A 27,936-nucleotide genomic window follows, 5' to 3' on the forward strand; every position below is an offset into this window, starting at 1 on the left:
CGGAAATTAATCTGTTCCTGTTCCGGTTGTTTTATTTATATTAAATACGATTTAATTTAATTTATTATTTTTGAGTTATTTACTCCATAATTCCGGTGGACGTCGTGTCTATTTAAACAATGCATTATCTTAAAAGATAATAAAAATAATATTTCAAAATGAATACAAAAAATTAACCGACACGGGCTGTGATACTTAAAATGACCACTTGGTGTCACTGCAAACAAACCAAACGACAACAGCTCTTCTAGCTCAAAAAGAAGAGGAAAAAAAAGCAGCAAAGTTTTCAGCGTCTTTGTAAAAGTTAAACCTTCCTCTTTGAAGACTGTATTGTAAGATGTATTTAAACTACATTGTGCGTCTCGTATGACTGACGTCGGAGAAAAGCATGACGAGAAAAAAAAGGAAGGCGAGAAAAAAGAGAGACGCCCCACTTTTTCCCAGCTCGACGTTTGTTGCTACGCTGCGACGCGGATGTGCGCCCAGAACTTGTCACTCGGTGCCCGGAGCTAAATGGAACAGAAAATGTCAGACCGCTTAGACAAATAAATTCCAAACACACAGAACCAGTTTCGCGCCCAGAAAAAGAAAAACAACAAAAAAAAATGCGGCTTATCGCCAACTCCAGCGTTGAAGCGAGAAGGCGAAGTGAACGCGTCACTCATCTCTGAAGACAAATGGAAGTAAAGCGCCGAGACCAGAACCCGAATCTCATGGTGAGTCCATCGTCTTTCTCCTTCTCCCTCATCTTGGCTAAAACCAAGGGAAATCCAGAGCGAGTGACCTCATGCGTGGGTTTCGCCCATATTCATAACTTTGCTGCAGCATTTGAGAGAAGAAGAAGAAGCAGAAGAAGAAGCAGCAGCAGCAGGTTGAAGTTCCTGTGAAGATGAAATGCATTTCTTGTTTGTGTTTGACTAGTCTGGGGGATTTCGCTAACCCGAGGAGTTCAGCCATGGATGATCCTGGATCAGCGCCTCATCCTCGCAGCTCTGGTGTGAGGTAGGTGTTGACAACACTTGAGGGACCTTCAGAACAGTTTCTGCATTGATACACTCAGGAAACCCCTCTGGAGGAGAACAAAAAAAAAAAAAACATGGCACTTTCAAAGTCACATCTTCGTGACTATGTCTCTGCACAGTTGTTGAACACATCACCACCTTTGACCCCCTTCCTCCTCCTCCATTTCCTGCCCCTCCAGTTTTCTTAAGGAATCGCCTTGACCATATGTTGAGGTCATGGGAAGTTTTTTTTTTTTACTTCAGGCAAAACATTCCGCCTCCTGCGTGTGAGTGTGTGTGAGTGTGTGTGTGAGGAGCATTCGTTCTTGCAGGGAATAGATAGTCTTCTGATTTGTCATGGTGCAGAGTCAGAGAAAATCAACGTTGAAATCTCTAGCTAGACTGTGTGACACAATGGAATTTCCCATGATGATGTCAGCAGCTCGTATTCCAGCGGTCGGAATCATTAAAATAGAGTTTCCACTTTTTTTTTTTTTTTTTTGAAAGTTCCAACTCCCACATTTGACATTTCTAAGAAGCTGTGCAGAGCTCATACAAATTATTAAGTGTTACTCAATGAAAATATTCATAACAATATCCAGCACTGTACATGTTTTCCATCCCATTACATCACTTCTCAATGGAATTTTGAGATTCCTCTTTTTTAACCTGTTTGAAAATGGGAATTTAGATGCAGTGTAGCCACGTAGGTTGCAAGTTAAATTATCCTGGTTGATAGAACTATGTGTGGACAAAAAAAATGTTGGTTTTCTTTTGGTACTTTGTCGATTTGCACCTTGTTTTTTGGTCCAAGCAGGAATAGGCAACAATAACTTTTTTGGTGGAATGAGAGTGGAGAAAAAAGTATTGATGAATTTCATTTTTTTTAAGGAAATATTTAAGTCACAATTCAGAATTTGATGTGACACTTAGATTTCGGTAAAACAGTCCATATTTGTGATCATTTTTCCCATCAAAAAACAAGTTGACATTATTAAAGTAAACCTCATTTACATGAAATGGCAAAATGTTTTTTAAAAGTAAATATGAATACGAACTGTTGAGGTTAAACATGAAATGGACGGCTTGAATTGTAAAGTAGCCTTTATTTTTTGAAACTCAAATTAACCATTAAAAAATAAAAAATCAATATTTGACACATTTATTGGATGAATGTTCATTTTTATACTTAAGCTAATTTTTACGTTATTAAAATAAACGTCCTCATTACTTGTAAAAGTTGACGTTATACTTGTAAAGTAACCTTCAATTTCTGAAATTCAAATTAAACATTAAAAAATACAAGAAGGAGTTGATATCAACAGGTAAATAAGAAGGTTAGAACATGAGAAAGATGAGATTATTATTAAAAAAAAAAAAAAAAAGGTTCATTCTGATATAAAAGTGGTCATATTTCCAAAATCCTAAATATCCACAATATCGTGAGTGTTTTGTACTTTGAATTAAGTCGCGCTTTATGTGACTTGAAAGTCATTGGAATTATGTAAGCCAGGACACACGCTCCGAATCCAGCCAACAGTGGAGTTAAATCTCTACTTTGACTTTTATTTGGAAAGAAAAAACCCTCTCCGTCTTCCATAAACAGTCGGGAGTGTGAGGGGAAGCACATGTTCTTCCTCTTATTTGTGGCTTCTTGTATTTTTGGGGCCAATAAGCCGCCGCTTCTGAAAAAAAAAAACGCTGGCTTTTTCAAGAGCAGTCATATGTTAGAGCCGCATGTGATCCCCTGGATGACTGGGCCGGTTGTTCTCCGACTCCTATAGTGACGGATGCACTGTTGCACCAGAGGACTCGAGGACGATTGTTGTATCAACATTTTGTGCGACTTGGACCCCCCGACCCGAGCAAACGCTGCGAAAACAGTTTGACTTATTAAAGACTTGAGATTATTTTTTCGCTCTGGAAAAGTGCAACCACTTGGACGCGGCGCCGTTAATTGGACACACCTAAAAGCATGAGCTCACATGGCTGGCGTACCTCAGGGCAGAATGTGGAATCGGTTAAGGAATGGTAAATTTCCACAGCTGTTTCCCGACACGACGGCGGTCCAAGGGCACAGATGCTCACGAGTGCGGACTCGGTGGAGTCGGTGGAAAGAAGTTTTTCTGATGAGACGGGAGAGAGAGACGAGACAACTTAAAATACACAGTTGTCTCTCTCGCTGATTGTTTCCACGAATGCAGAATGGGCTCTGGATCAACGTACGTGACGTAACTAATGGCTCCGGTCTTGTTCGGGAGGCTCTTTTAGATGCTGTCATGTTTCATCTCTGGGATGCTTTCTGGCTCACGTGGCTCCGTGGATCAGATCCAGACGAAGGGGGAATAAAAGGTCGTCTTTGTTGCCAACGCGTTGAGCGTAAACATCAGTGAATATCACAGAATCATTGTCAAAATAAACCATAATCTAAAGATATCAATTAATTAAATTCCATTTTCCTATTAAATATTAACTTGATGGATTGTTTTGGGACTAGTTTTGCACAAATTTCATTATTAACGAAGTTAACTGGAATTCTGTGGGACCGTCGGAGGCCTCCTACTCTCTCTGGCTGTATAATACTCAGAATACCGGACCATCAATAGGACCTTTGTGTGACACTAATAGGAAGTTCCACTTATCTCTTGCAGCTTTTCCAATCTCTAACACTCTTGATCCGAGTTTGTCTGACCCGCAATCAGTGTTGTTGAAGAATTCCAGCTGTTTCTCTGGACTTAAGTGGTTCGGCTCCTTCCGATTTCACGTTAATCTGTTGTCTAGAATCTAAAAGAAAATGTCTGTGGAGACAATTATTTTAATCAGTACATGGATACGTTTGCTCTGCATCTTCTCAGATCTTGCGCATGTATTAAAATTACACCATCATGGTCCTATGAAATTTACATCCTACATTTTTTAAGTAGCATAAGATCAATTTGAATAACTCTCTTTATTATTCATTAAAGGATCTCTCCTTTATTCAAAAAAAAGTGGTATTTATAACAAAATACTAAAACATGAAACTGTCAAGTAGTTGTTAATGATCTTTGGATCTCTTAATAAAAGAGATTGGATGAAAATGATGGTATTTCCATTGTATTTGATTCAGTAGCAACATATCTTTTACACAAGATGTGTCTTGTCAAGTCCTCGCGATCCATCTAGTTCGTAAAATCTGAAATGTACTGAGATGTACACAGGGATTTTTTTTGATCTGCTATTCATTTCCCCTGTTTTTTCTGTTGCTACTTGTCCCTTCAGGGTTATCGTCAGCTAACTGTAGAGCTTTTGCGGTTCCGTTCAACCAGTGAACTAGACACTAGTTAAACGCTTGAAAAAAAGGTTAGAGATGGAGGCACTAAATAAAAGGAGAATCAGTAAAATTTTGAAATTTGTTACACTCTGAAACACTATTTCCTGAATTTTGAGAGCCAATTTTTGTGAAATGAAGGGTAGTATCACGGCGGTATGAATAAGACAAGATTCATAAAAGGGAAACCAAAAGAAAATCCCCCCATGCTGCTTGAGACACCTCTTCATGGGGCCCAATTCACACTGTAGGGGATCAAAATCACAGCGTAGGGGAGAACCCTGTTGTTGTAACTTCACTGTACGAGGAATGAAAGGGTACCTGGCAGTGAGCGGTGGTTTGTCACGTTTGGGTCGATGCAATCTGAACATTTCTTTAGTTGAATCCATTGATCTTTGAAACACCAATTCTAGCTTTTGTTATTTATTGCTGGCTGATCCAAAGATCTTTTAGCGTTGTGACTAAATTGAGGGACTTGATGACAAAGAAAGCAGACCTTTGGGTAATTTTTCAGAATAGTAGAGGTCTGGTCACCTGTGGCCTCATGTACAAAGAAGTTCGTTGAACTTCCACTAAATAAAGTATTACACTAAAAACCAGAAAATGAGGCACAGTCAAAAATATTCAGATGTATGAATCTGTGCGTCCACACAAATACAAGCACTTTTCCTTTCTCCATCCCAAACAACGTAGAATAAATCACAGACTTGTTTGTCCCTTTCAACACCCTAATTTACATATTTAAATCCTATTTAAATGAACCAGAGTCTGTGTTTTTCTCGCTGCGATCAGAAAAAAAACTGGATTAACAGTTTATATTCCTTAATTTAATCATTTCTGACATGGATAACGTGCAGACGAACTCCAGTATAAATGTTTATATTTTACATACAGGCTTACTAACGCGAAAACTTTATTTACAGAGACGATCGGGGGCTTATTTGAAACATTAAAATGGAGTTTAATAAGAATAAAACTGTTAATCAGTAACTTAAAGTGCTGAGTAGTGATGATGTTGTGAAGATGTTATGATCGTCTAATCTTAATATGAATATGTGGCGCAAATTCTTATCACATTTATAAAATAAAAGTGTTTTGTTTACAAATGACGAATTAACGAATCATTTGAGGGAGTATTAAATAAGTGTTTTTTTCAGGGAGATCGCTACTTTCATTCTGCAGCTTCACTTTGATCAATCTGACGTCTGTGACTCTCGTAAAAAAGTCTTGAAGTGATCAGACGCTGATGATTTTCTTCAGGCATCTGAGCAGCTGATCCATACGTATGTGACCTACAAACGTGTCGGGAAGTCCGACCTTTATAACACTCTCTTCCTTATTGATACATACGAAATTGACGTGGAAAAGAATGTCTGCGAGTATGACCCCTTAGTACATGAGGAACCTGGACTTCCACAAACATCGCTTGTGGAACCGTGTTGTGTCAATAAAGTTGTAAATTTGCTTACTTGACTGTAAGATGCGCAGTATTTTATGGCGAACTATCAATTAGCGGCTCTAATTTTATACAGGAGGCGCACTGGATTTTAAAGTGCCTTTACCGCATTGTTGTAGTAGAAGCCTAACAGAGTAATACCACAGAGGCTCTCAGGGTAGTTAATACAGAACTTAACAACATTTCTGCTGATTTCTTTTTCAGCGCCGTCTACGACATAAAATCAGTTTGAGGTCAGTAAGTACGACTAAATGAATACATAAGGCACAACACAGTATGAGACATAAGGATTTTAAATAAGCCTAATAAACTGAAAAATACAGTTTAATAACGGTAAGAACGAATGCCTGCTTCAAAGCGACTCGTACAAAAATGCCAGATTTTACAAGAATAACTTGATTAAGTGAACTGATGATGTGTTCAGCCTCATTATTCTCCGGGACAGGAAACCCCTTTTTTGGTGTGAATCGCTGCAATCTGCTGGGGTGTCATACAGCTTATAAGTGTACAAACTTATATTACATGTGGTCAGGGAACCCCTGAACCCCAACCCCTCACGACTGAGAGACTCTTTCCAGGAAAAAAACAGGGACGGTATATAACTTGTGATGCGGTAAATGAACAATAGCTTTACAAAAATGGAAGCAGCAAACGATTTCAACTCAAAGTGCAGGAAACGGGGGAAATTTGAATCAAACATCCTTTCTTTTCATGTTTTTTAACTGCGCCCCTGTGGTTCATGCCTGTCCCTGATAGAGCTGTTGACTTTAATATTCCGGGTTTTTACTCGGATCTCGCAAAGAAAACAAGCTAACGATAGAAAAATAAACCACTTAGTATGTGTAGCTTGAACTGATCAAAGCGGTTGTTGTTCAAGGCTGGATTCTGCAAACAAGCAGAATGCGAGAAAAAGGGTGTCGCCCGAGTTACTTGAGGATAACATCCATTTGGCTGCTTGAGTTGCCCAATGTTGAATCTCTTGTTAGCGGCAAATTACATGTTGAAGTAATGAACCCCCGATGGAAGAATTTGAGTTATTCACTCAAGTTAAAGAGCCTGTTAGCACTTCTCCGTCGGCCAAAGGAGTTTCACATGCCATCAGAAAACGTGGGTACCCAACACACACAAACAAACACACACTAAACGATTAAAGGAATCCTGTAGAAACCTACTGACGTCTTCACACTGTCACTTTAAGTGACCGTTCCCAAGATAATGGCTCCTCAAATTAGTACTGGCGCAAACACGCGGCATGTAAACCTTATAATTAAGACACTCCGTGAGCCGGTTTTAGTCTGCGTGCGAGCCCTCCACCCACCAGCAGTGGATGTGAGCGGCCGGACAAAAGCTCTGAACGATGAGGCGAACAATGTCGCATTGTTTCAAACGGACGGACAGAATGTGTCATATCGACCAAAGTGACTGAGCGAAAGCTGCTTTTAGGTCATTGTTACCAAATGTTGATCTGATATAGTTTAGTTTTAAATTCACCTTAGAGGTTAGATTATAATGACGGTGTTTATAGTGAAGTCATTATTCAGAGTTACTAGTAGAGAACCAAAAAAGAAACAGATGATGTTTAAAGAAGGGGAAACCATGTTCCCGTGTGACCTCACGTGGACCCGGTGCGGGGGGTTTTAAAATTCAGGCAAACAATTGAAAATATAATCCTGTGAGTCATGTTGACATGCAAGGAGATGGAAATTGTTTACAGAAATTAGCTAAATTAAAACAAATATAAATATTTATATAGTTACGCATGAATGTGTGTGTGTGTGAAATTTAAAAAAAAAGTTTTTTTGTGTGAATAAATATTAAACTATGAAAAACTAAAAAAAATCAGATTTTTCTAGTAAATGTAATGATAAAAAATCCTCAATAATATGATATAATTCTAAGAATATTTCTGAAAGAAAAAACACAAATTGAAATAATACCAGTACATGTACATGTTTTTCTTATTCTATTTAATTAGTTATAAGAAAATTCGACAAGTTAATAGATATTTAAAAAGGTAACCTGTAAATTCAAGATTTTATGTTAAATAAAAAGATGTAAATAAAATAAAATAGAAACTATCTGTAAAGTTATCTGCAAAGAAGAGACATTTGAAATATTTTTTCAAGTACTAAGGTATATAATTCAATTTAATCGAATCGTGAGATAATTATTAATAATTCTAATAAAAATATGAAATTACGTTTATATATATATATATATATATATATATATCAATGTAATATATTAAAATCTAGTAAAAAAAATGATATAGTAAACTATTATCTATTATTAAACCTGCTGCAGTAATTATACTTACAAAGAAATTCAAATAAATATTTAAAATGATCAAGAAATCAATTTTATTCAGTATGAAAGTAAGTGTATACATTTTTCTAATAATCAAAACCACAACAAAAAAGAAACATTAGGAAGAATGTCGGTTCAAAAAAAACATAATTATACATAAAGACAAGATGAAAAAGTTGGTTGTAGATACTACTAAGTACTTGACATTAACTAACTCTTAAATATTTTGACAGTAGATGTATTTAATATCACTTTCAAGGCTGAAAGACTTGGACTCGGATCTTGGGTTTTACTGCATCAGTGGCGCTACTGTGGGGACTTTGTAAGTCCTGCTCCATGTTAAACGTTTCACACAGGAAGCAGGACGTTCTCAGAGGGTCCCTGTGCCCTTATTCTTTCTAATCTCTTTCCATCCCACACAGTTTATGAAGTAATGGCCTTTCCAGACCTCTCTTTGGAAAGAAAGAGGGAGAAGAAAAAAAGCTTGTGTTTACTGTGAGTGACCTCTCACCAAATTACCAGCTGTGGCTCTGGTGCTGTGTTTTGTCTTTCCTCATGGGATCACCCTTCCCTGCCCCCCCAGACCCTCTCCGTGGAGCGACTCGCTCCGACACATCTTCCCCTCGCCTCGTCGTCGTGTTTATACTGCGCTCACGCAATTGAGCAGAAAGTGTGAGTGTCCTGATGAAAGACAGGTGAGCACTTTAGCCCCCGATGTTAATGGACTTATGAGTTTAGCCGAAGACACCTGCTGAATGTATCTGTCAGCTCGTGTAGGCCGAGGCAGGATATGAGCAATATTTCCACAAACGACTCAAATCGGACTCCGAAGTTTCTACCTTTCTGGTGAAGATGGATTGATTTCTATGCAAGTTAAGAAGTGAGCACACTTGTAAGTTATTCGACAGCAGACGAGACTCCTCCAACAGAAACTTGGAGTTTTTTTTTTTTTAAACCCTTGACATTGAATTTACATTTAGGATGATGGAATGTTTCCTCGAGAACCTCTCTCAGGCATTCTTCGCTCAGAGGCTCACGCCGACATTATTTAATATTTATTATCCATGTGGGATTTTAATCACGAGAGTGAATTGGATCACTGAGAACGCATCTATATGTGGTTTGTTACAGACGTTTATGCAAACTGTCACAACTTGTGTGACTATTAAGTGGTAGTACGGTTATTATTTCAGTATAAATACTGGTTGTATTTCATTACCTTAAACCGATCTAGTATTGCTCCGCTGCACCACCAGGCTTTGTAGTACTATTCCACAAGGCTCTGTAGTATTTCTCCGCCAGGCTTTGTAGTATTACTCCACAAGGCTCTGTAGTATTGCACCGCCAAGCTTTGTAGTATTACTCCACAAGACTCTAGTATTGCTCCGCTGCACCGCCAGGCTTTGTAGTACTATTCCACAAGGCTCTGTAGTATTTCTCCGCCAGGCTTTGTAGTATTACTCCACAAGGCTCTTCAGTATTTCTACGCTGCACCGCCAGGCTTTTTAGTACTACTCCACAAGGCTCTGTAGTATTGCACCACCAGGCTTTGTATTACTACTCCACAAGGCTCTGTAGTATTGCACCGCCAGGCTTTGTAGTATTACTCCACAAGACTCTAGTATTGCTCCGCTGCACCGCCAAGCTTTGTAGTATTACTATGTAAGGCTCTGTAATATTGCTCCGCTGCACCGCCAGGCTTTCTTTTATTACTATGTTAGGCTCTATAGTATTGCTCCGCTGCACTGCCAGGCTTTGCAGTATTCCTATGTTAGGCTCTGTAGTATTGCTCCGCTGCACTGCCAGGCTTTGCAGTATTCCTATGTTAGGCTCTGTAGTATTGCTCCGCTGCACTGCCAGGCTTTGCAGTATTCCTATGTTAGGCTGTGTAGTATTGCTCCGCTGCACTGCCAGGCTTTGTAGTATTACTACGTTAGGCTCTCCCGCACCGCCATGCTTCATAGTATTACTTAATGTTTCTACACTTTCACATTATAGGAAGTCTATTTACAGTCAATAAAAAATATACTGTATATCCTTAGAGAACTTTAACCTTAAGCCTTTGTCGTCCACTTAAGTATTTGATCAAAATCAAAACTCAATGATCTGCTCTTGTGACGACAAATTCAGATTCATCAGAATCTTTATCTTGCTTCATTATTCCAACACATTCCTCCCTGAGAATATTTCAATGAGGTGATTTATATGGAACGCCAAGACATTTTGAAATAGTGTAACTTAATATGTATTAATCAAAGTTTGTTTTGGTGATTAATAACGATAAATGACGCTATTGTTGTTGAAATACTCTGAATATCTCGCACCTTGCATCACTGCACTTTTCACCTCGTCCCTGCTTGTCAAAACCCAGTCAAGCTGGATTTGACTTTTTGAGACAAAGAGAACCTCCAGCAGCACAGCTTACCTTTTTTTTTCTTCTTAAAGATCTTGGCTGATACGAGCCATTAACAAGGTGTGTGGAACTTCTGTCTGTGTTCGAGGGTGGAGATGCAAATGTGTCACAAAACCGGTTGTAACCAGCTGTGGAAGTGTGTGCAGCGCGTCCAGAGTTTTGCTCGTACCCCTGTCATTTCAACTGACGAGTCTTTGCACATTGTTCTCGAGTGAGTCAGCGAGTGAGGTGTGGCGCCGCCAGGTTGACTTTTTATTACGGAAAATCGAACGCACTGCAGCAGAAATTAAATTAGGGAGCGAGAGATGCAGTTTGGCGATGAAGTCGAGGCGAATACTAGGTGGCGTTGGTAGATTTGTTTTAAAACAAAAGTGGCGGATGACGGTCTTTAATCTCACAAAGGTAACTTTGCTTGTGGGTCAGAGGCATTAAATAAAGGAAAATAAGGAAACTGACCCAATATTTACAATAAATAAACGCAACATTTCAATCTTACTTATTGCTGCTTTAAGGATTCAAGGATATTCTCTGACCACTGCAAAACAAGTACGAATAGACGGTGTAAAAAAGATAATATTAAACGGTTTATTGGGGGTGATTACCAGGTTATCATAATAAATTGCTTTAACTATTCCTGAAATAAATCTCTTGTTCTTCTGTTATTTTTAATTTGATGAGTGGTAGAAGTGGCTCTACATATATTTTATTGTAGTTTGCTCAAATGTAATAATAATCCATTTAATTTGTAATGTTTTAATGCTAATTTAATAATACTGTATTTATTATATTGTGTATCAGCGCTTTCTCAATTGTCTAATAATGTTTATTTTGACACTCAATATAAATTTGATTTCAATAATTGAATTCAATTATTAAATTATTGACTCTTGTTGGATTAAAATGCCAACTTTCAATTCATCTCTTGTGCACAAAACAAGGTTTTTCTTTTAGTTTAATTTATTTTTTATAATGTATTTGATGTGTTATTTTTTATTAATAATAGTTTAATTAATTAATTTCCAAATGTATCTAATATGTATATTACCAACTAATTTGATCTGTGTTTTATTGTCAGTTTATACTAAATAATGCTGCTGAACTCAGGGGATTTTTGTCTGTGTAATGCCTTAAAACAGTGTCCCACCTCTACTTGAAAACCATAAGACTGTGATTGGCATATAATCTGTCAAATAAAAATTGTATTGAAAAAATTCACTGTAATTTAGCATTAATATTATTATGCTCCGCCATTTCATTTCTTTGTTTTGTCTTTATAAAACAGATGGTGTAGCAATGATGACCATTTTCTTCATCTTACTTTGTCCTTCATTATTTACCTTTATCACGTTATTGGCGCTGGGAAGAAACCGGAGTTTCCTTAGATGTCCACAAACGCACAGTAAGAACAAACAAAACACTCAGATTTGCTGAATCAGTTTCCAAAAACTTTGGACTAGAACCAAAAACCTTTTCAGTATAAGGTTAAGACGCTAAATTGCGACGTGTTCAATTCTATTAAAACTACATTTTTCTTGTTTTTTAAGTGAAGCAATGATTTCAGAATATGCCTGTAAATGAAATATACATTTATATATTTGAAGTAGGTTTAAAAACCCATTGTTTAACCAGTTCCTGATAAAGGTTCTCGCTGTGGCTTCTCCTCTAGTCTTACTGCTTTTGACGGATGATCATTACTCATAAAAAATATTTTTCTGGGATCTAAAAAAGACTGTAAACCCCTCGACTATCTCTGCATTGTCATAATAAACGAGAACACGGTGGGTCTAAGAGCCCAGCACGGGCCAAACCCCTTGTGGTATGCGAGCCGGCGAAGTGCCGTCTCAGTGGCTCCACCCACAGGTCCGTGTCTGCACAGGGAGGCAAAGCTGCTTACCTTCAATGATCGTGGCCACGGGGGGAAGAACACAGCGGCGTCCTGGGACGCGGCAGACGGGATTTAAGTGTTTGGGGGGGGGGCCGACTAGGATTCCTAGTGACATAGCTCAGCACTATCTTGTAGTTTAATCAGCCCCGTCCACTCATGGGAGATAAACACGACTGTGGAAATGATTTGAACGCGGTGGACGTCAGAGAAAGAGGTGAGTTACGTATTGACTAAACTCAACGCAGGGTCCCGGCACACCTGCTCTCCACATTTCCCCCCTCGTCTGGATATTATCCATGTCGCAGGCTTTCCATTGATCATAGTTGTGGACTGATGCGTTTTTTTTTAGAAATCCTCCAGCTGTGAGGTTGAAATATTCGCTCTGCACTGTGGCATGTTTGAACCTGCAGTGTATCGTTGAACTGTACAGTCTGAGCGAGCTTTTGTTTGTCAAAGCGAACCCCTCCAGAGACCCCTGAATCACAGCAGCTGCTAGCATAGCACTCCTGCGACTCCTCACTACACATATCCAGAAGCTTTTTTTTTTTTTTTTTACTCCGTCTATTCATGCGAATGCAGTTTGATTTAAGATGAACCTGAAGGGATTGGAACTGGCTGCGCCGTATAGCTGAGTCGAAAACTGTCTGAACATGCCAGCTGGACTGGGTGAATGGAATGATGGGAGCGTGGATATATCTGATGGGTGTTCTGATATATATCTTTAATCCAGCTGTTTTCCGTCCCTGATTAGCAAAATATGCAAGTTCTCATTTTTTGTTACCGCTTCTTTACACAGAGAGACTATTTGAAGTATTTTAGGGCTTTTTGTTTGTGAATGAACACAACTTTTTTAATACCTATTTCTTAATCGGTTGCCAGGTTAAGGTGACCGAATCGTACACATAACGCACACATCTACACACACCCATGCATAAACACGCACATAAAAAATAACACACACATACACAATAACGCACACATGTACACACAGACCCATGCATAAACACATTAGGGGTGTAATAAAATATGAATTTTATTTTCTAATTGTTCTTCTATGGTTTGTATATAAATAAAGTTTGGATAAAACTAAATGAACATTCAAACATTCATTGTTTTATTTAAAGAGATCCTGGCGATGACTGAGGACGAGAGGATAAAGTCCACTGTAGCAGGTTTTAAAGCTGATGTTACTTTGGACTTTCTAAAATTTCAAAACAAATGACAAACAAGTAGTTACAACTCTGTGATTGGGGTTTGTGGTCTGTAAATTCTGCAACACCAGAGTCAAGTACTCGACAATACTACAAATATATCCTTGTTACTACAGTATTCAAAGTTATCGTATCATGACGGGTATTGTATGGCCAGATTCTTGCCAATACACCCCCTTGTGACAACAAAAGAGAATAAACGTTTGACTTTGAAGTGGTTGACTACTTTTGGAACCATTGCGTTTTGTTTTCGGACTTATACTCGGTTCTTACTCTTACTTTGATGATCTTTTTTTTTTTTAAGTTATTGATAATTGGGTTTTCATGAGGATCTAAGGAACCTAGCAGAGGCCCAGAAACAAACTTTGATTCTACTTCATGACCTAATTTTTCTAATCTTTTGATTTTCCGAGATAAAAGGAAAAGATGTTGCCATACATGTAGCCAAAGGCACAACAAAACATCAATCAAGCTTTATTCAAGTTAAACGTGATTCTTGACTCTCTTGACTTAAGACAACAGTGAAGGCAATGAGATCCGCTGAGGGTTATTTACACTGAGTCCGGTTCTGATCAAGGTTTTCTGCCTGTTAAATTGTTTTTTTTTCTCACCACTGTCCCTTATCTCAATTCACTGGACCTTTTTTTATTTAATATTGTATTATTGAAACTGTAAAGTCTCTTGAGATAACTATGTTATGACTTAACACTTTAAATCAATCAATTTATTGCCTCAGAAATAACATTCTATTGATTTAAATGCATTATTTTTAAGGTTCTACGTCTTGAAAAACATTGTAATTACAATATTTTTGGTAGAATTGTCATTATAGAATGACAGGATTTATTGGGTGTAGAAGTAGAAGCCAGTATAGATGTGAATCATCTGCATCATCAGCATTTCATTTCGATTTTTGCTTGTTCTTGCCCTTTTTTTTTCTTACACAATCCAAACATAAAGGACAGTAGTTGTCAGATTAAAATATTTACAAAAGCTCGACATCTGTCACTTAATTGTTGATTTATTCAGATTCTAACTCGTTTATCAAACTATATTAACTACTGTTTGATTCTAAGTTAAAGTATTTCTAGTATATGTATTTAAAAATGTGTGTGTTTGGTAAAATAATTGTATTTTAACTTAATATACAGACGTCTTTGTGTATTTTTCTTCACTGTATCTATATGTCATATTGTTACATGTTTGCGTTCGCCTCCTGCTCGACTCCTGTCCGCGCATGATTAAACAGACGAGGTGACAGCAGGCGTGTTACTTCCTGGTATTCTACTCGCGTCTGTCAAGTATGATCTCGACTGTTGAAGCGACTTGTTTGCAGACCTCCCAGAAATGAAAAAAAAAAAAAAAACCCTGCACACAAGAGCAGTCAGGCTGCAACATGTCTCATGAGGCATCACCAAAAAAAAAAAAACGGGCGTGGAACCTGCACACGACACGCTTCGTGTCTCCGTCACTTGCGCCGAGTTCAAATCCCGGATGTCTCGGGTTGTTTAAACTAGGGAGACTCTTTTTGAATATTATTTATTAGTGTTTGCCAAACAAACACAGATCATCATCCGTTTATAATTAAACAATCCGCTGGGAAGCATCTGCAATTTTTTTTATTTGTTTAGCAAGTGAAGGTTGTTGACAAACGAGAATTAATAACCGACGGTAATTCAATTTGAAATGAAAAATAACCGTTTTTTTTACCATCATCTGTTTTTTATAAGTCTCTAGAAACCATCACGTCTATACAATACAGAAGAATAGGGCGAAATTAAATAAGATGCATCATTTATAGATGCAGTTTTTCCAGAATAAATCACCCCAACCTTCAGGAATTAATGAATTAATGATTCTTTTATTGCAGCCTCTTTCAAAATAAATACTCCCACACTGGTATGTTGACGGCTGCTGGTTGGCTACTGCTAATATTTAGGACCCATGCATTGAAATGTTTTTCTTTGGCAAATGTATGTGGGGTAGAAATGAAAGTAAAAAGAAAAAATATAGTTTAAAAGATAGAAGTTTCATTGGTAGCAGAGCTTATACTTTTTATAGTTAATTATCAACAGTGGTCATAGTTCAATCCCTTCACTGCAAAAACTGAAACCAAAGCACGTTTTGACATCTTATTTGTTGTAAAAGAAAATGTTCTAGTTGAGTAAATGATGAGCAAGAATCACCTGACAAGTCTTATTTTAAGATTTTAAGACAAATACAAAGCCTGAACTTTCTTGAAAATTTACTAAAAGCAAGAATATTGTTAAATTAAAGACACTAAACGAGTCACAAGTATGTCCCACCCAACTGTAGTTTTTTTTTTAATTCTTTGTAATAAATTCGGGTGTCATTTTGGTGCTTAAATTTACTCTGTTTTCCTGGACTGGTGAATGTGACTGAACTTCAATTTAATCAGACAGTTTTGACTTGAAACAAGATTTTTTTTTTCCCTCAGACCTGGTGACACATTCTTTACTACTTCAATTTGTTTTCCACTCAAGAGTGGAGAGGAAGCCAAATACACTGCTAACAGTCTCAACATTCAGCCCCGAGGTTTGTCAGATGTAGTGAGAACAGTCCAGAATGTTTTCACCTCTCACCTCGTTACAACAACAAGTCCATGACCTTCAGACAAGATGGAGAAAAGACCCTTTTTGTTGTCTGCGTTTTATAGTAGGGGTTTGTATTGGCAAGAATCTGGCCTTTCGATGTGTGTAACGATATAAGTGCAACAATACAATATATTGTAGTACTGTAGGAACAAGGATATATTTGTAGTATTGTCGAGTACTTGACTCTGGTGTTGCAGAATTTACAGACCACATGACTCTTGACAAAGTCGTAACTGCTTTCATTTGTTTTGAAACCAAAATATGTCCAAACATCAGCTTCAAAAGTTGCTGCAGTATCCTCTCGTCCTCAGTCCTCGACAGGACCTTGCGGATTTAGCAGCAGAAGACAAAATGACTGCTGCCATCTAGAAGCCAGAAGACTAATTGCAATACAAAAATGAACAAAGAGTAGACTGTATCCTCTTGTCCTCAGTCATCGCTCGCCTCTTGCGATATTTCATTTTTTATTTAGCTGAACAAACACCTTCAATGTATTAATGTTAATTGTAAAAAATGGCAAAAGAAGTCAAATTTTATAGAGACTTTATTTAAATATAAACCATAAAAGAGCCATGATTAGAATAAAATATGAGTTTAAGGCAAAAGATGTTAACGAAATTTAACAATAAAAAAGAAAATTGTATACAGTGCTGTTGAATATTGTATCGTGACAGTAAGAATATTGCCATTTTTAGATCACTGAGCCACATCTGCTATATTGATCAGTTAAAAGAAGTGATGAATTGAATGTGGAGGCATTAATTGAACGAAGGGAAGAGATTCTAATTAAACAACATGTAGAAATGAGACAACATTGAAGGTTAAATGATGTAAGTTGTTGTTACGTTGAACTCGGAGGAAGTTAATTTCATGATTTGTCTTTCTTTAGTTAGAAATGATAAGTTGGATGAAGTGGTTCCGCCGACTCCTGGACTCTTGACCAAGACCTTGTTGAACCCTTTTTCCTCTGCATGTTCCATCTATTTTACAACTTGTCCTCCTTTCCTCGACTGTTGTGAAACTGCAGGGATGATAATGTGACTCATTCATTTAGGAATTTAATTTGAAAAAGAAAAAATTCTTAAAAAAAAAAACGAAGGATTAAACATGAAATTGTTGTTATTCTCTCATAATTCTCTCTGCTCCGAAATAAATAACCCAAATCCAAACAATGATGTCAGTTTCCTGATTACATGGATCTTGTTCCGCCTCACCGGTGTCTCATCCTGGCTCACGCCGGCGCTGCTTGGCTTCTAGATGCAGAGATAAAAAGCCTCTTTTCTCATGTCCTGGTTATCTCAGCTATGTTCTTGGTATTCGCTCGCTTTCTCAGTTTTTTTTCTCTGCTCATCCTGTCGTTTCTCAAAACACGCGGGTACGTCGAGTTCAAACATGTTTGGTCGGTGCCGAAAATAGACCACATGAATGGATCTTGGTTTGTAGATTCTCACTATAAATAACTTTTTTTTTTTTACTGTGAAATGCTAAGTTTTTGTCTGCAGCACATTCAATAAAAACATTTATTTATTCCCAGTTAGAAACAAGAATAAATGTTAATAAAGTTCAAGTATCTCTTATGCTTATTTGTAGATAATATGAAGCTTAGATAAGACGTTTTTGTCTTTTGTTTCTAGAACTTTGTGACCAAATAAGAACCTGAAAGAATTTGTTTGTTTCAACTCAATATTTTTCTTTCCATCTTCACCCGTTTTCAAAAACTTCGGGTGACTTGTTGAGTATAAATGTTTTTTCCAACGTAAAAACAAAATAATTCTTGAGCTATATTTGAGGACTATTTGTGGCCTTTTTTTTTAGATTTTTTATTTTATTAGATTGACTTTATTAATCCCTCTGGAGATCTCCTTCAGATTTCATGCGGCCCTCTGTCTTATTTTTTAAAATTAAAACAAGTTAAACAAAATTTGACAAGCTCTAGTAAATCAACGCAATCGTGATGGTATTTAAAAATAATCCATTCATGTATATTGTCTTTGAAGTTTTGTTTGTGACAGTATTTGTTGCACAGCCTGGTTAATATAACTGCCAACAACATGTCTTGCCATTGTCCTACTAATGGCTACATTCGAGAATGGCATTGTGGCTTGAAAGAAACATTTTAAGAATGACTAATAAATGTTTGGCCGTTAAACAATAAATACTTTAGGCTTTTGTGTATTATGTCGAGTTATTGTCAAACTCTGACCACAATCTCAGTCTTCAAAGGATCCAAAACAAATGTGTAGAGCTTTGAAAGGAGCTCTGCATCTGCTGGGGATGTAACTTTTATGTATGTAACATGGAGGAATGATACTAAAGACACACATTTTTATGGTTAAAATGTTTGTTTATAGATGCGTAGCCAGGATGTGGGTCTTCAGAACCTTCGTAAAAAACAATTAATGTCACTTTTAATGCAGCAATAACTTGAACTAACGTTCTATACCTGTAGGCTGTGGATGCTTGGCATGTGTGTTTTCATATGTGTCATAGTCCCAGAGTTTAAGGACAGCCGCCCCATAGCAAGACTAATAATCCCTCGCTAGACGAGCCTGTGACCTTACATTGCTCGGATTCCTTCATGCCCCCACACGAGACTTTACAGGCTATAATTCAAGGCGGCGTGACTCCGAAAACCTTTTCCCCTCCTCTATGTTTGTGTGTGTGTGCTCGGAAATTACATCGTTGGTTCACTATTAGTCGTAGTGTTTGTTTCCTCCCACCACACAGAAATGATTGAGTTGGAAATGTTGTCTTTAGATTTCAAGGTTTGTCTATTTTTCCACCAACGACATCCATCTTTCTATGATTGGCACATACCTGGGATACTTTTTAAGCATAATTAAATATAAGCATAATTATATATTTGTATAAATAAATGAAAAAACGTATGAACCTTACAGTAGAGAAAAGACAAGACGCTTCATCGGTAAACCTTCATAACTATATAGTAACAAAAACTACTTTTTCTCTTGTTACTTTTCAAAGTTAATACGTTAGATTCAGAAAAAAACCTTTATCAACAGTATTGTAAAAACAACAGAGGACTATTTTAGGGGTGTTTATAAAACGGTATAAAATAGAATAAATGAAATAAAATAATATAAAAAATAGATATATTACCCAAAAAAGGGAATCGTACATTCAAGCGGCAATATACAAATTAAATTAAATTATACTAAATTTAATAATTTAATAAAATACTTTAGAAATGTGCTTTTTTTCTCTTCATTATCTTCCAAAATGTAGAAAAAAATATTAGAAAAAATGGCCTGATTTAAGCAAATGTTTAAAAATAGTTAGTTGACATGTGCAGGAAGTCATCGGTCACAGTCTAGATCCTGATGAAATCTTCATAACAATGAGATTACGTAGATTGGCCTTTGTAATCTTTCCTTAATTAAATAAACATTTTCCGCGTTCAAGTGTTGCACAAGTCGTGTGGAACCGGTCGAACAAACGCACAAAGCGCTGCGGTGAAGGAAGGAAAGGTTGTTATGATTCAACATCATTTCAATAGTTTCTTATCTTAAACGTATCTTAGATCGACTGCTCATGGCAGGCTTATAGAGTATTTCTGCCCACTCACCCGTCTTTATTCGCCCTCCATCCTGTTGACGTTTGATTATTGTCCGAGACAACATATTTCAGATGTTTTCTAGAAATGCTCACGCGAAGAATGTTGGGAGACGCTTGCGATTGTTTTTGATATCCTGCAGCATTTGAGAAGATTCAGTAGCCAAACCGCTGAAGCGCTACTTTGTCTTCGTCACAACAGGGTGTCGACCAAAAGCAAAGCCCCGTGTCCGCCTGAACTGAAGAAGCTGGATTCCCCCGGTCTCTCGCAGTGGTACCCGGGAAACCCTCACTTGACCATGGACCAGAAGGAGAACCTGATCGATAAAGAGCTCTCGCTGGTCGTCGTGTTGCCGGACGGAGCGGAGAAGATGACGGCAATACATGGCAGGTACATGAGACGCACAACTCTACACAACAAGTTTCTTTACGCTGAAACAAATGAATTATATGAGGTGAGAGGTGAGGAGGAGCGAGCGCTGTTTAAATACGTGAGGCAGCTTTGAGTGTCGGCTCAGACTCGCTGTGTGAGATAAAGACGGCTTTGTAAACCCTGATGACACAATATTTACAAACATTCTTCCTGTTATCTGGAGCAACCATTGATTGAGATCGACTTGGATTATGAAATAACTTCACAGCATTTCCCTGTTACAAACATTTGACTTTTCTCTCTTCTATTTAAAAAATGAAAAACATAAATCTTTTGGTGCTTTTGTATTTTCAATTTTCTTTTTAGTTTAAATAATGATAATCTCATATTTTGGAGTTTATCTTAATCATTTAAATCCAATTCTCATTATTTTTACTTAATTATTCGTGAAATTCTTGTATCATCGATATATAATATGTTTATTTTTTTTATTTTTTTCACAAGCCAGACATGATAAACCAAACAGTCTTATGTGATAATCAGAGTACAAATCAATTGGCAAAAAAAAAGAAAGTAAATAAAAATCCAATTAGTTTTAATAAACCGTCAATTTCTCCCGATAATTATTGGATTTACGTAATTTCTTGTATCAAGCTTGAACATGTTGTACATTTTTGAATGAAAATAAGTGTTTGAGCATAAGCTTAAATCATGTCCAAACGGGGAACATTATAATCCAATGAATCAATTGTAACTTTTGAAATTTTAAACATGTGTACTATCTACTACCAAAGCAAAAAGAAAAAAAGCGATGGATGAAAGAGAAAAAAAATGAAAATAACCTTCTGAATTAATCCTTTGTAATCAAACCTTGTTCATGGAAATCTGCACATTACAACTGCTTTATTTTTTCTTCTTCTTCTGGCCTTTACCAGGATTTTAAAAGTTTATATATACTATATTAATTGATCCACTTCTATTATATGTAAAATTCCTATGTTTAGCATTAGCATCAAAGCTAACAGTTATGAACCAAACTAGTGCAATCAAGTTTGAATGATTTTCATTTTATATGTTCATTAGTATATTGAAGACCACAATAGATTTTCACCTATTTTATCTTCTGTGCTTGAAGCAAACCCCTCATGGATCTGTTAGTGACTCTCTGTGCCAAGTACCACCTGAACCCGTCCAGCTACACCTTGGAACTGGTCACCAGCAACAGAAACAACATCAAGCTCAAACCCAACGCTCTCATCGGAACGTTGGACGCGGAGAAGATCATTCTGAAACCCAAAGGAGAGGATAAGAACAAGAAGATGGGTCCGCAAATGCCTGAGGTACGTAAAAGAAATAAAAAAGTTGGGATTCAGAGTTTCAGATCCTGCTGAGCATCGTTTTTTGGGTCGCAGGCGACGGTTCGCATGGTGATCAACTACAAACTGACGCAGAAGACGATACTGCGGGTGAACCCCCGAGTCCCTCTGGCTCAGCTCTTACCAGCCATTTGTGAGAAATGCGAGTTCGACACGGAGACGACGATCCTACTGAGAGATGTGCAATCACTGGCCCCTTTGGACTTGTCCTGTTGCCTCAACGATTATGCAATCCGGGAGCTTTATGCAAGAGACACAAAAGGTAAATATTGAAGCCCTTTTTAATCATTGACCGATCGATTGAACCAGTGAATCCAAATGTATTTTTAATTCTTTGCACCCTGTATATCCGCTTGCAGGTCCCACAACACCCACGAGTCCGGTCTCGCCAACACTTCCAGGTCTGGAAAATCGGCTAAAATACCTGCACAGCAGCAAGAAAGTAAATCTGCTCTTGTCTCGTAGAAAAAGTCACACCAGGGAAAGACAAAACTCAGAAAGAAAAGGAAAACAAAGGCCTTTTCAGCAAGTTCAGGAAGAGCAAGAAATCATCGGAGCAGGTTTGTCTAGAGCTCTTTGATATTGATATTGCCCTGTGAAAGTCAAACTTTCCGAGGGAGGTTTGTGTACTTTGCCTTCCCATTGGATGACGTACTCTCCGGTGTTTGGGAACAGGCGTCTTATCACCACCGTCTGAGTGGATGTTTGTTCTTTCAAAGGCAACGACAGCGAGCGCACCAGCCTCTCCGGTGCTCGTGAGCAAGCCTCGGCCCCTCAGCATGGCCCTGCCGAGCACCAACTCGTCCTCGCTCCACTCGCCCCTGAGCCCCGGCCACGGGTCCAAGAAGCGCCGCGCACCGCAGCCTCCGGGCGCCGCCACCCCGGACGTCAGCCCTCGCCAAAGACTCAACTCCGAGCCCATCACCAGACTGGACCACGATCAGGTGAGTTCTACGGACGCTCTCTCTACGCCGTCAGCGACTTCTTCTGATGCTGGATCCTGTGTAGATGTTACGCTTGAGTCGAGGATCCTCCGCTGAGTCCTCGCTGAAACGAACCAAACGAAAAGCTCCTCCGCCGCCATCATCCCCCTCCGCTGTGGTGCAGCCCGGAGACAATTCACCAGGTCTTGTTCAACTTCTTTATTCATTTTTTTAATGCTGTCACGAAAGCAACTTTATGTATGTGTAGCTGTAGTGCCTCCTAGTGGTACGTACAAAGCGGTGCAATAATAATAAGTTGTAAATGCAGTTCAGGACAAGGAGATTAAATATAACGAGCAATTACAGGCTTAGAGTTTCTGCTCAAGGACAGCATGACGCATCGGAAAAGTATGTTTACGCAACAACATCAGATGGTTCCTACAGAGATACTTTATCACACTTCCCCATTCGTCAACACCGACACTGCAGCTCTGTCGCACTCGCACACAAATGTTTATTGATAACATTACACTTTAGCGCAAATAACAAGTTGACGTTCACATCAAGCCTGGATCGAATCCAAAACCACCGGCATCTTGAGAAATGGAGCTCAAGTAGTTTTGTTTAGAAATGTTCAATAGGTCAATATTTATTTTTCATTTTTATTATATGTATTTATACCATTTCCAAAATCAGAAAACGCATAAAATGACGACTTAAGTGGAATCAATGATTATATTTTTTCATCAGACATTATAAATTAATGATAATATTTTTTTATATATATTATTGTGTTTGATTTAATTTTCCTTTCTTGTTTCCCCATTGGTATTTATTGACAGTACAATTTCATAGTTATTGATAAGTCAACTTTTCTATTATATTAATTATTGTTTTATGTTATTTATTATTATTCTATTATGAAAGGTTTCTTTTTTTATTACCGTTTTTATTTTTTATTTATAACTGTTTTAATTATTTTTAATATGTGTATTCTATGTCTTAAGACGTGTCTATTTGTTCAGGCTTTTCCTTGAATTTCTCGAACTCCTGTGTTGTTCTCAGTATTATCTTGATCTTTAAAGTATGTACTTTTTTGAGTATTGTTTTGATTGTTTAAGCGCTTTGTGACCCTGGTCTCGAAAAGCGCTATATAAATAAATATTACTTACTTACTTACTTACTTACTCTTAATATAAAGTCTTTGTATGTTTCATCTTTTTTAGTGAAATGCTGTAAAAACTTAATCTTCACCCTATGTGGGAAGATTTTAAAATGATCTTATCATTACAAAAGTATGTTGGCTCTTAAATTTAACTCTTCTTCTTCTTATCATTATCTTTTTCCAAACTGTTCCTTTAGTTTTACCAGACTTTCAAGTATAAATCAATTCAACAAACCTGCTGTAATCACTTTTTAAGTCACTTGTTTGTATTTTAAATAGCTAATAGTATTTGATAGAAGAACAATTATTAAAATTATATCCAAGTTTTCCTTTTAAAAAAATGTTTTTTTATCTCGTGGACAAGCTTTGTTTGTCTGTGTATTCAACTGAGCTCTGCTCAGTCAGCTTTCTTCTCGACCTGGGCTTTTGTCCACGGTCCACTTTTAGATTAGTCAGCATTTTCTAGCGGCAGCGTTACAGTGACACCTACAGGCCGACAAGTAAACTGTCCGTTTTTGCGTGCAAGTGTTCTAAAACGTATTTAAAGTGCAATAATCAGTTTTATATCTGTGCAGGCGTTCCTGCTGCTGACACCTTGGACGAGATCATGGAAGAGAGCACCACGGCGTCCATCAGGTCCACCAGCGACAGAGACAGTCTCAGCACGACGCTGCCGTCCCCGTCGCCGGACCTCGAGCTGCCCAACGAGGTCTTTGGGGACAGTCCGTCATGTGATCTGTCCTCAGATGGCAAGTACGAAGTTAGATTTCTTCAACCTCTTTTATTACTTTAAGTCAGTATTTTGAGGATCATGAAATTGTCTTTTTGTTCGCCGGTTGACAGTCAAGTACGGAGGATGGAGGAGGATTCTGCGAGTATGACGTCTGCTGCGACACCTGGACCAGCAGGTACGTGGTTGAGATCATTCCTTTTTTTTATACTGTTGTCTCTTTTCATCAGACTTAAAGAGGCTGCGTCTCAGTAGTCCATTCATGTGCCCTGAGCACTTAAGGGTCGTTCCATTTCTCAGAACAGCTTAAGTGAACTTCGAGAAATCCAGCCTTGAGGGCGGGGGGAAGGATTGAACATCGATGTTCTCTCAAGAGCTGTGAATCACCCACAATGCACTGCAGTTGTGCATGAAAAGTACATCTATGCTGTCTGTTTCTCACCAAAGAAAAGAAAAAAATACACAATTTATTGAATTTAGAAGAAAATGCAATAAAAGGAGGAAGGATCGGTACTTAATAAATATTTATATCAAACAATATATAAACACATGACAATGACTACAATAATTCCACATTCACTATTAGTCACATAAACGTTACATCTGTAATGACCATTACATCTGCAGTGGCTGTTACACCCAGAGGTTTTGGTTAAAGTGAACTCTCTAGTTTACATTGTCGTCAAAATATTGGACTAAATGGGTTACGATAATTAAAATAAAATACAATTTGCTTTAGACATCACTCGAGCGTTATATTATATTGGAATTAAATTGAATTGAATATTGTTTCACAAAAATGGCTACAAAAGTATGACTACTTTTATTCAAATAAGCCATTATTTTTTGTGATGCATTCTGGGTCTTGACTCATTTGACGAATTTGTAACTGCTTTCATTTGTTTTTAAACTAAAATATGTCCAAACATCAGCTTTTAAAGGTGCTGCAGTCGACTGTATCCTCTCGTCCTCAGTCATCACCAGAATCTCATGGAATTAAAAAAAAAATGTTTAAAAGCTGCAGAGGACTTGATGACTGCTGAAAGTTTATTTACAACTGAAAAATGAACAAACATCATGAATATTTGCATGTTGATTAAAATAAATAAATAGTTTTATTTTGCACACACTTTTTAAACAACGGTTGAAACGTGTGGTTGTCTTGACGACCTCTTTACTTTACAGATGTAGTTGAAAGTCCTGCAGTAGGAGAGAGCCAACTTCCCAACAGTCAAGACTCAGGAACTGAGAGTGTTCAGAGTGAAAGCGTCGCCTTTCCCAGTGACCTCCCGCCCCCGCCCCCCCCTCCGCCTGAGACGCCTGAGACACCTGAGACACCTGAAGACGTGGTACCGTGTGAGGAGAAGCCTCCGACACCCTGCGAGCTAACGCCCGAAGTCGCTGTCGACGCTTCGCGCCCGACTGGGGAAGACGCCGAGGTGCAGACGGATATGACTCCAGTCCCCAAGCCTGAAGAGCACCCCCTAGCTGCTGCTCCTGGAGCTGCAACAAAGAGGGATATGGGCACGCTGACGGAGGAGTTGATCCCCGAGACGCCTCCACGCCAAGACCCGACAACGCCTCCTTCTGTTTACGCCCCTGACTCTGAGCCCAAGCCCAAACCGTCCAACGAGCTGACCCGCGACTACATCCCGAAGGTGGGGATGACGACGTACACCATCGTGCCTCAGAAGACGGCGGATAAACTCCGATATTTTGAGGTTGCACTGACACTGGAGGCTCCTCTCGCCGGCTCAGAAGAGGGCCTGGACATGACCTCTCTGCGGTTGGAGGAGAGCGCAGCACCCAGGGAACCCGGCGAGGTCTCCGAGCGTCTCTCGGGCTCGGCCGCCGACCGGATCCTCGCTCCCGGCACGACTACTTCCACGTCCAACCGAAGCACTGGCTCAGAAAACACTGCTCCGTCTTCACCCAAACCCGAGGAGAAGCCGACGTCACCGGGCGACGTCAAGGAGGTGAAGATTCCACCGGCGACCAAACCCAAGCCGGGATCGTTCCGCATGGCAAAGCACAAAAAAACTCCAGGGTATTACGTCACGTCAGCGGCGGAGAAGAAGAGCGGCAGTCCCACCAGCGGCCACAAGGACGGCGGTCAAGAGAGAGTCAAGTCTCCTCCTCTGTCACCTCCCGTCGTCGAAGCCAACGTGGAGACCCCCCCTAAAAGTGAATTCCCGCCGCCGTTCCAGCCGAGCGGTCTGAGCAACCAGCAGAGGTACAAGTTGAGTTTGGAGAAATTGAGAACCTTTGCCGCGCCGAGGCCGTATTCGCCCTCCACGCCCTCACGCTTCGCCCAGGCGGTGCTGTCTGCTGTCAAGAAGAGCCACTCGCTCCCTCAGGGACCAAAGTCGCCGCAGACCCCCGGGTCACCGGCCGCCTCCCCCGGGTCACCGGCCGCCTCCCCCGGATCACCGGCCGCCTCCCCAGGGAAAAGTCCACCACCTATGACCCCGAAAGAGCCAATTAAGTTAAAGGCAAGTGTTTCGTTTTAAGCAGGTCAGAAGTATTGAAACTGTAATTTTGATTTAGGTAATATTGATTATTTTGTTACATTTATTACTGGCACAGGAAGACAAAATAATTAATATAATTTCTCTTCTGTTGATTATTTCTGTCTGAAATGTGTTTTATTTTGAAAAAAAGCCCAGTTTCCTCTGAAGTAACTTTAACATGAGATTCTTGAGACATAAAGCCACTAGTTTAGGTCAAGTTTACTTGAAAAATAAATCTGTAAACTAGTGAAAAAGAGTAAAACGTAAACTAAATCAAACCAACTTGTGGCAAAAACTGCTGATTCAGCGTAATGCTTAAATTTAAATTAAATGTAATATTTTTATAATTAATTATTTATTTTAACATTTGAAAATGTATGTCAAAATCTTTCTTTTCGTTTGCTGTAGTTTTTATATTTTTTTGTGAGTTGTTAAAAGTTTTTTTTTTTTAATTCCAGCAGGACAGCGAACATTCCGACGACGTCTTCTACGACAGCCCGCCTCCTCCTCCGTCCGACGCAGAAGTCGAACCGTCGTTTCAGGACGTCGCTGAACCTGAGAGAGAAAGTCGTCTGTAACTTCATAGTTGATCTCAATGTTCTACTGTAAGAGACTTCATCATGGTGGACTTCACTGACCCGTTCGCTTCCATTGTCATGTCCGTTCTTCCCCTCTGGGTGGCGCTCTATCTGCCTTTTTTCAAGTTTCTTAAAAGCAGAATTGCCTTAAGTTCACATTTTGGTTGCCTTTGTACATGAAACCTCTTTTCTTAATTGCGCTTAAGTGGCTCCTCACCTTAAGAAATATTAGCTCGACTTAACGGCTCACTTTTATTTGACCTCTTAGAGAATTTAAATTAAACACTTTTGTAAATTATTCCTGGTTATATGCAGAGTTGTAATATTATTTGGATAAAGTTGTATCTTTATTATACTGTGTGTGCGTGTGATTGAATGGCAGACCAGATCTGGGGCTGTGACAGAACTCACCTCAATCCACAGTGGATTTAAGTTTTCAGTAAAATATACTAAAGTTTAAAGAAATGCCTGACTGCAACTGTTCTTATGAATAAAGTTTTATCATTTGAA

At 38.6% G+C, this 27,936-nt stretch overlaps 1 protein-coding gene across 3 annotated transcripts; it reads left to right on the forward strand.

Moving 5' to 3' along the window:
- Positions 1-430: 430 nt before the first annotated feature.
- cobll1b (cordon-bleu WH2 repeat protein-like 1b) lies at positions 431-27,936 on the forward strand. Of its 3 annotated transcripts, none has more exons than XM_087804193.1 (13): positions 431-716; positions 922-1,002; positions 19,974-20,162; positions 21,280-21,484; positions 21,557-21,782; positions 21,880-21,921; positions 21,986-22,080; positions 22,240-22,464; positions 22,529-22,646; positions 24,184-24,361; positions 24,452-24,516; positions 25,524-26,830; positions 27,307-27,936. In XM_087804193.1, exons 2-13 carry the CDS (start codon positions 956-958, stop codon positions 27,424-27,426), a joined length of 2,817 nt encoding a protein of 938 aa, XP_087660319.1. In that variant the 5' UTR covers positions 431-716; positions 922-955; the 3' UTR covers positions 27,427-27,936. The 3 variants fall into 3 exon arrangements, with proteins under 3 accessions (XP_087660319.1, XP_087660320.1, XP_087660321.1); XM_087804194.1 differs by having other exon boundaries at positions 432-716; positions 27,310-27,936; XM_087804195.1 differs by lacking the exons at positions 431-716; positions 922-1,002 and adding an exon at positions 12,404-12,586.

This window comes from Callionymus lyra, chromosome 12 (assembly GCF_982586985.1).
Source record: "Callionymus lyra chromosome 12, fCalLyr1.hap1.1, whole genome shotgun sequence".
Lineage (NCBI taxonomy): Eukaryota > Metazoa > Chordata > Actinopteri > Syngnathiformes > Callionymidae > Callionymus > Callionymus lyra.

Bases quoted from the DNA above. Each gene is read 5' to 3' on its own strand.
- cobll1b (XM_087804193.1), top strand. From the start codon at position 956: ATGGATGATCCTGGATCAGCGCCTCATCCTCGCAGCTCTGGTGTGAG. The intron at 20,163-21,279 runs GTACATGAGACG...CTGTGCTTGAAG, and splicing joins ATGACGGCAATACATGGCAG to CAAACCCCTCATGGATCTGT. The intron at 21,922-21,985 runs GTCTGGAAAATC...CTTGTCTCGTAG, and splicing joins GGTCTCGCCAACACTTCCAG to AAAAAGTCACACCAGGGAAA.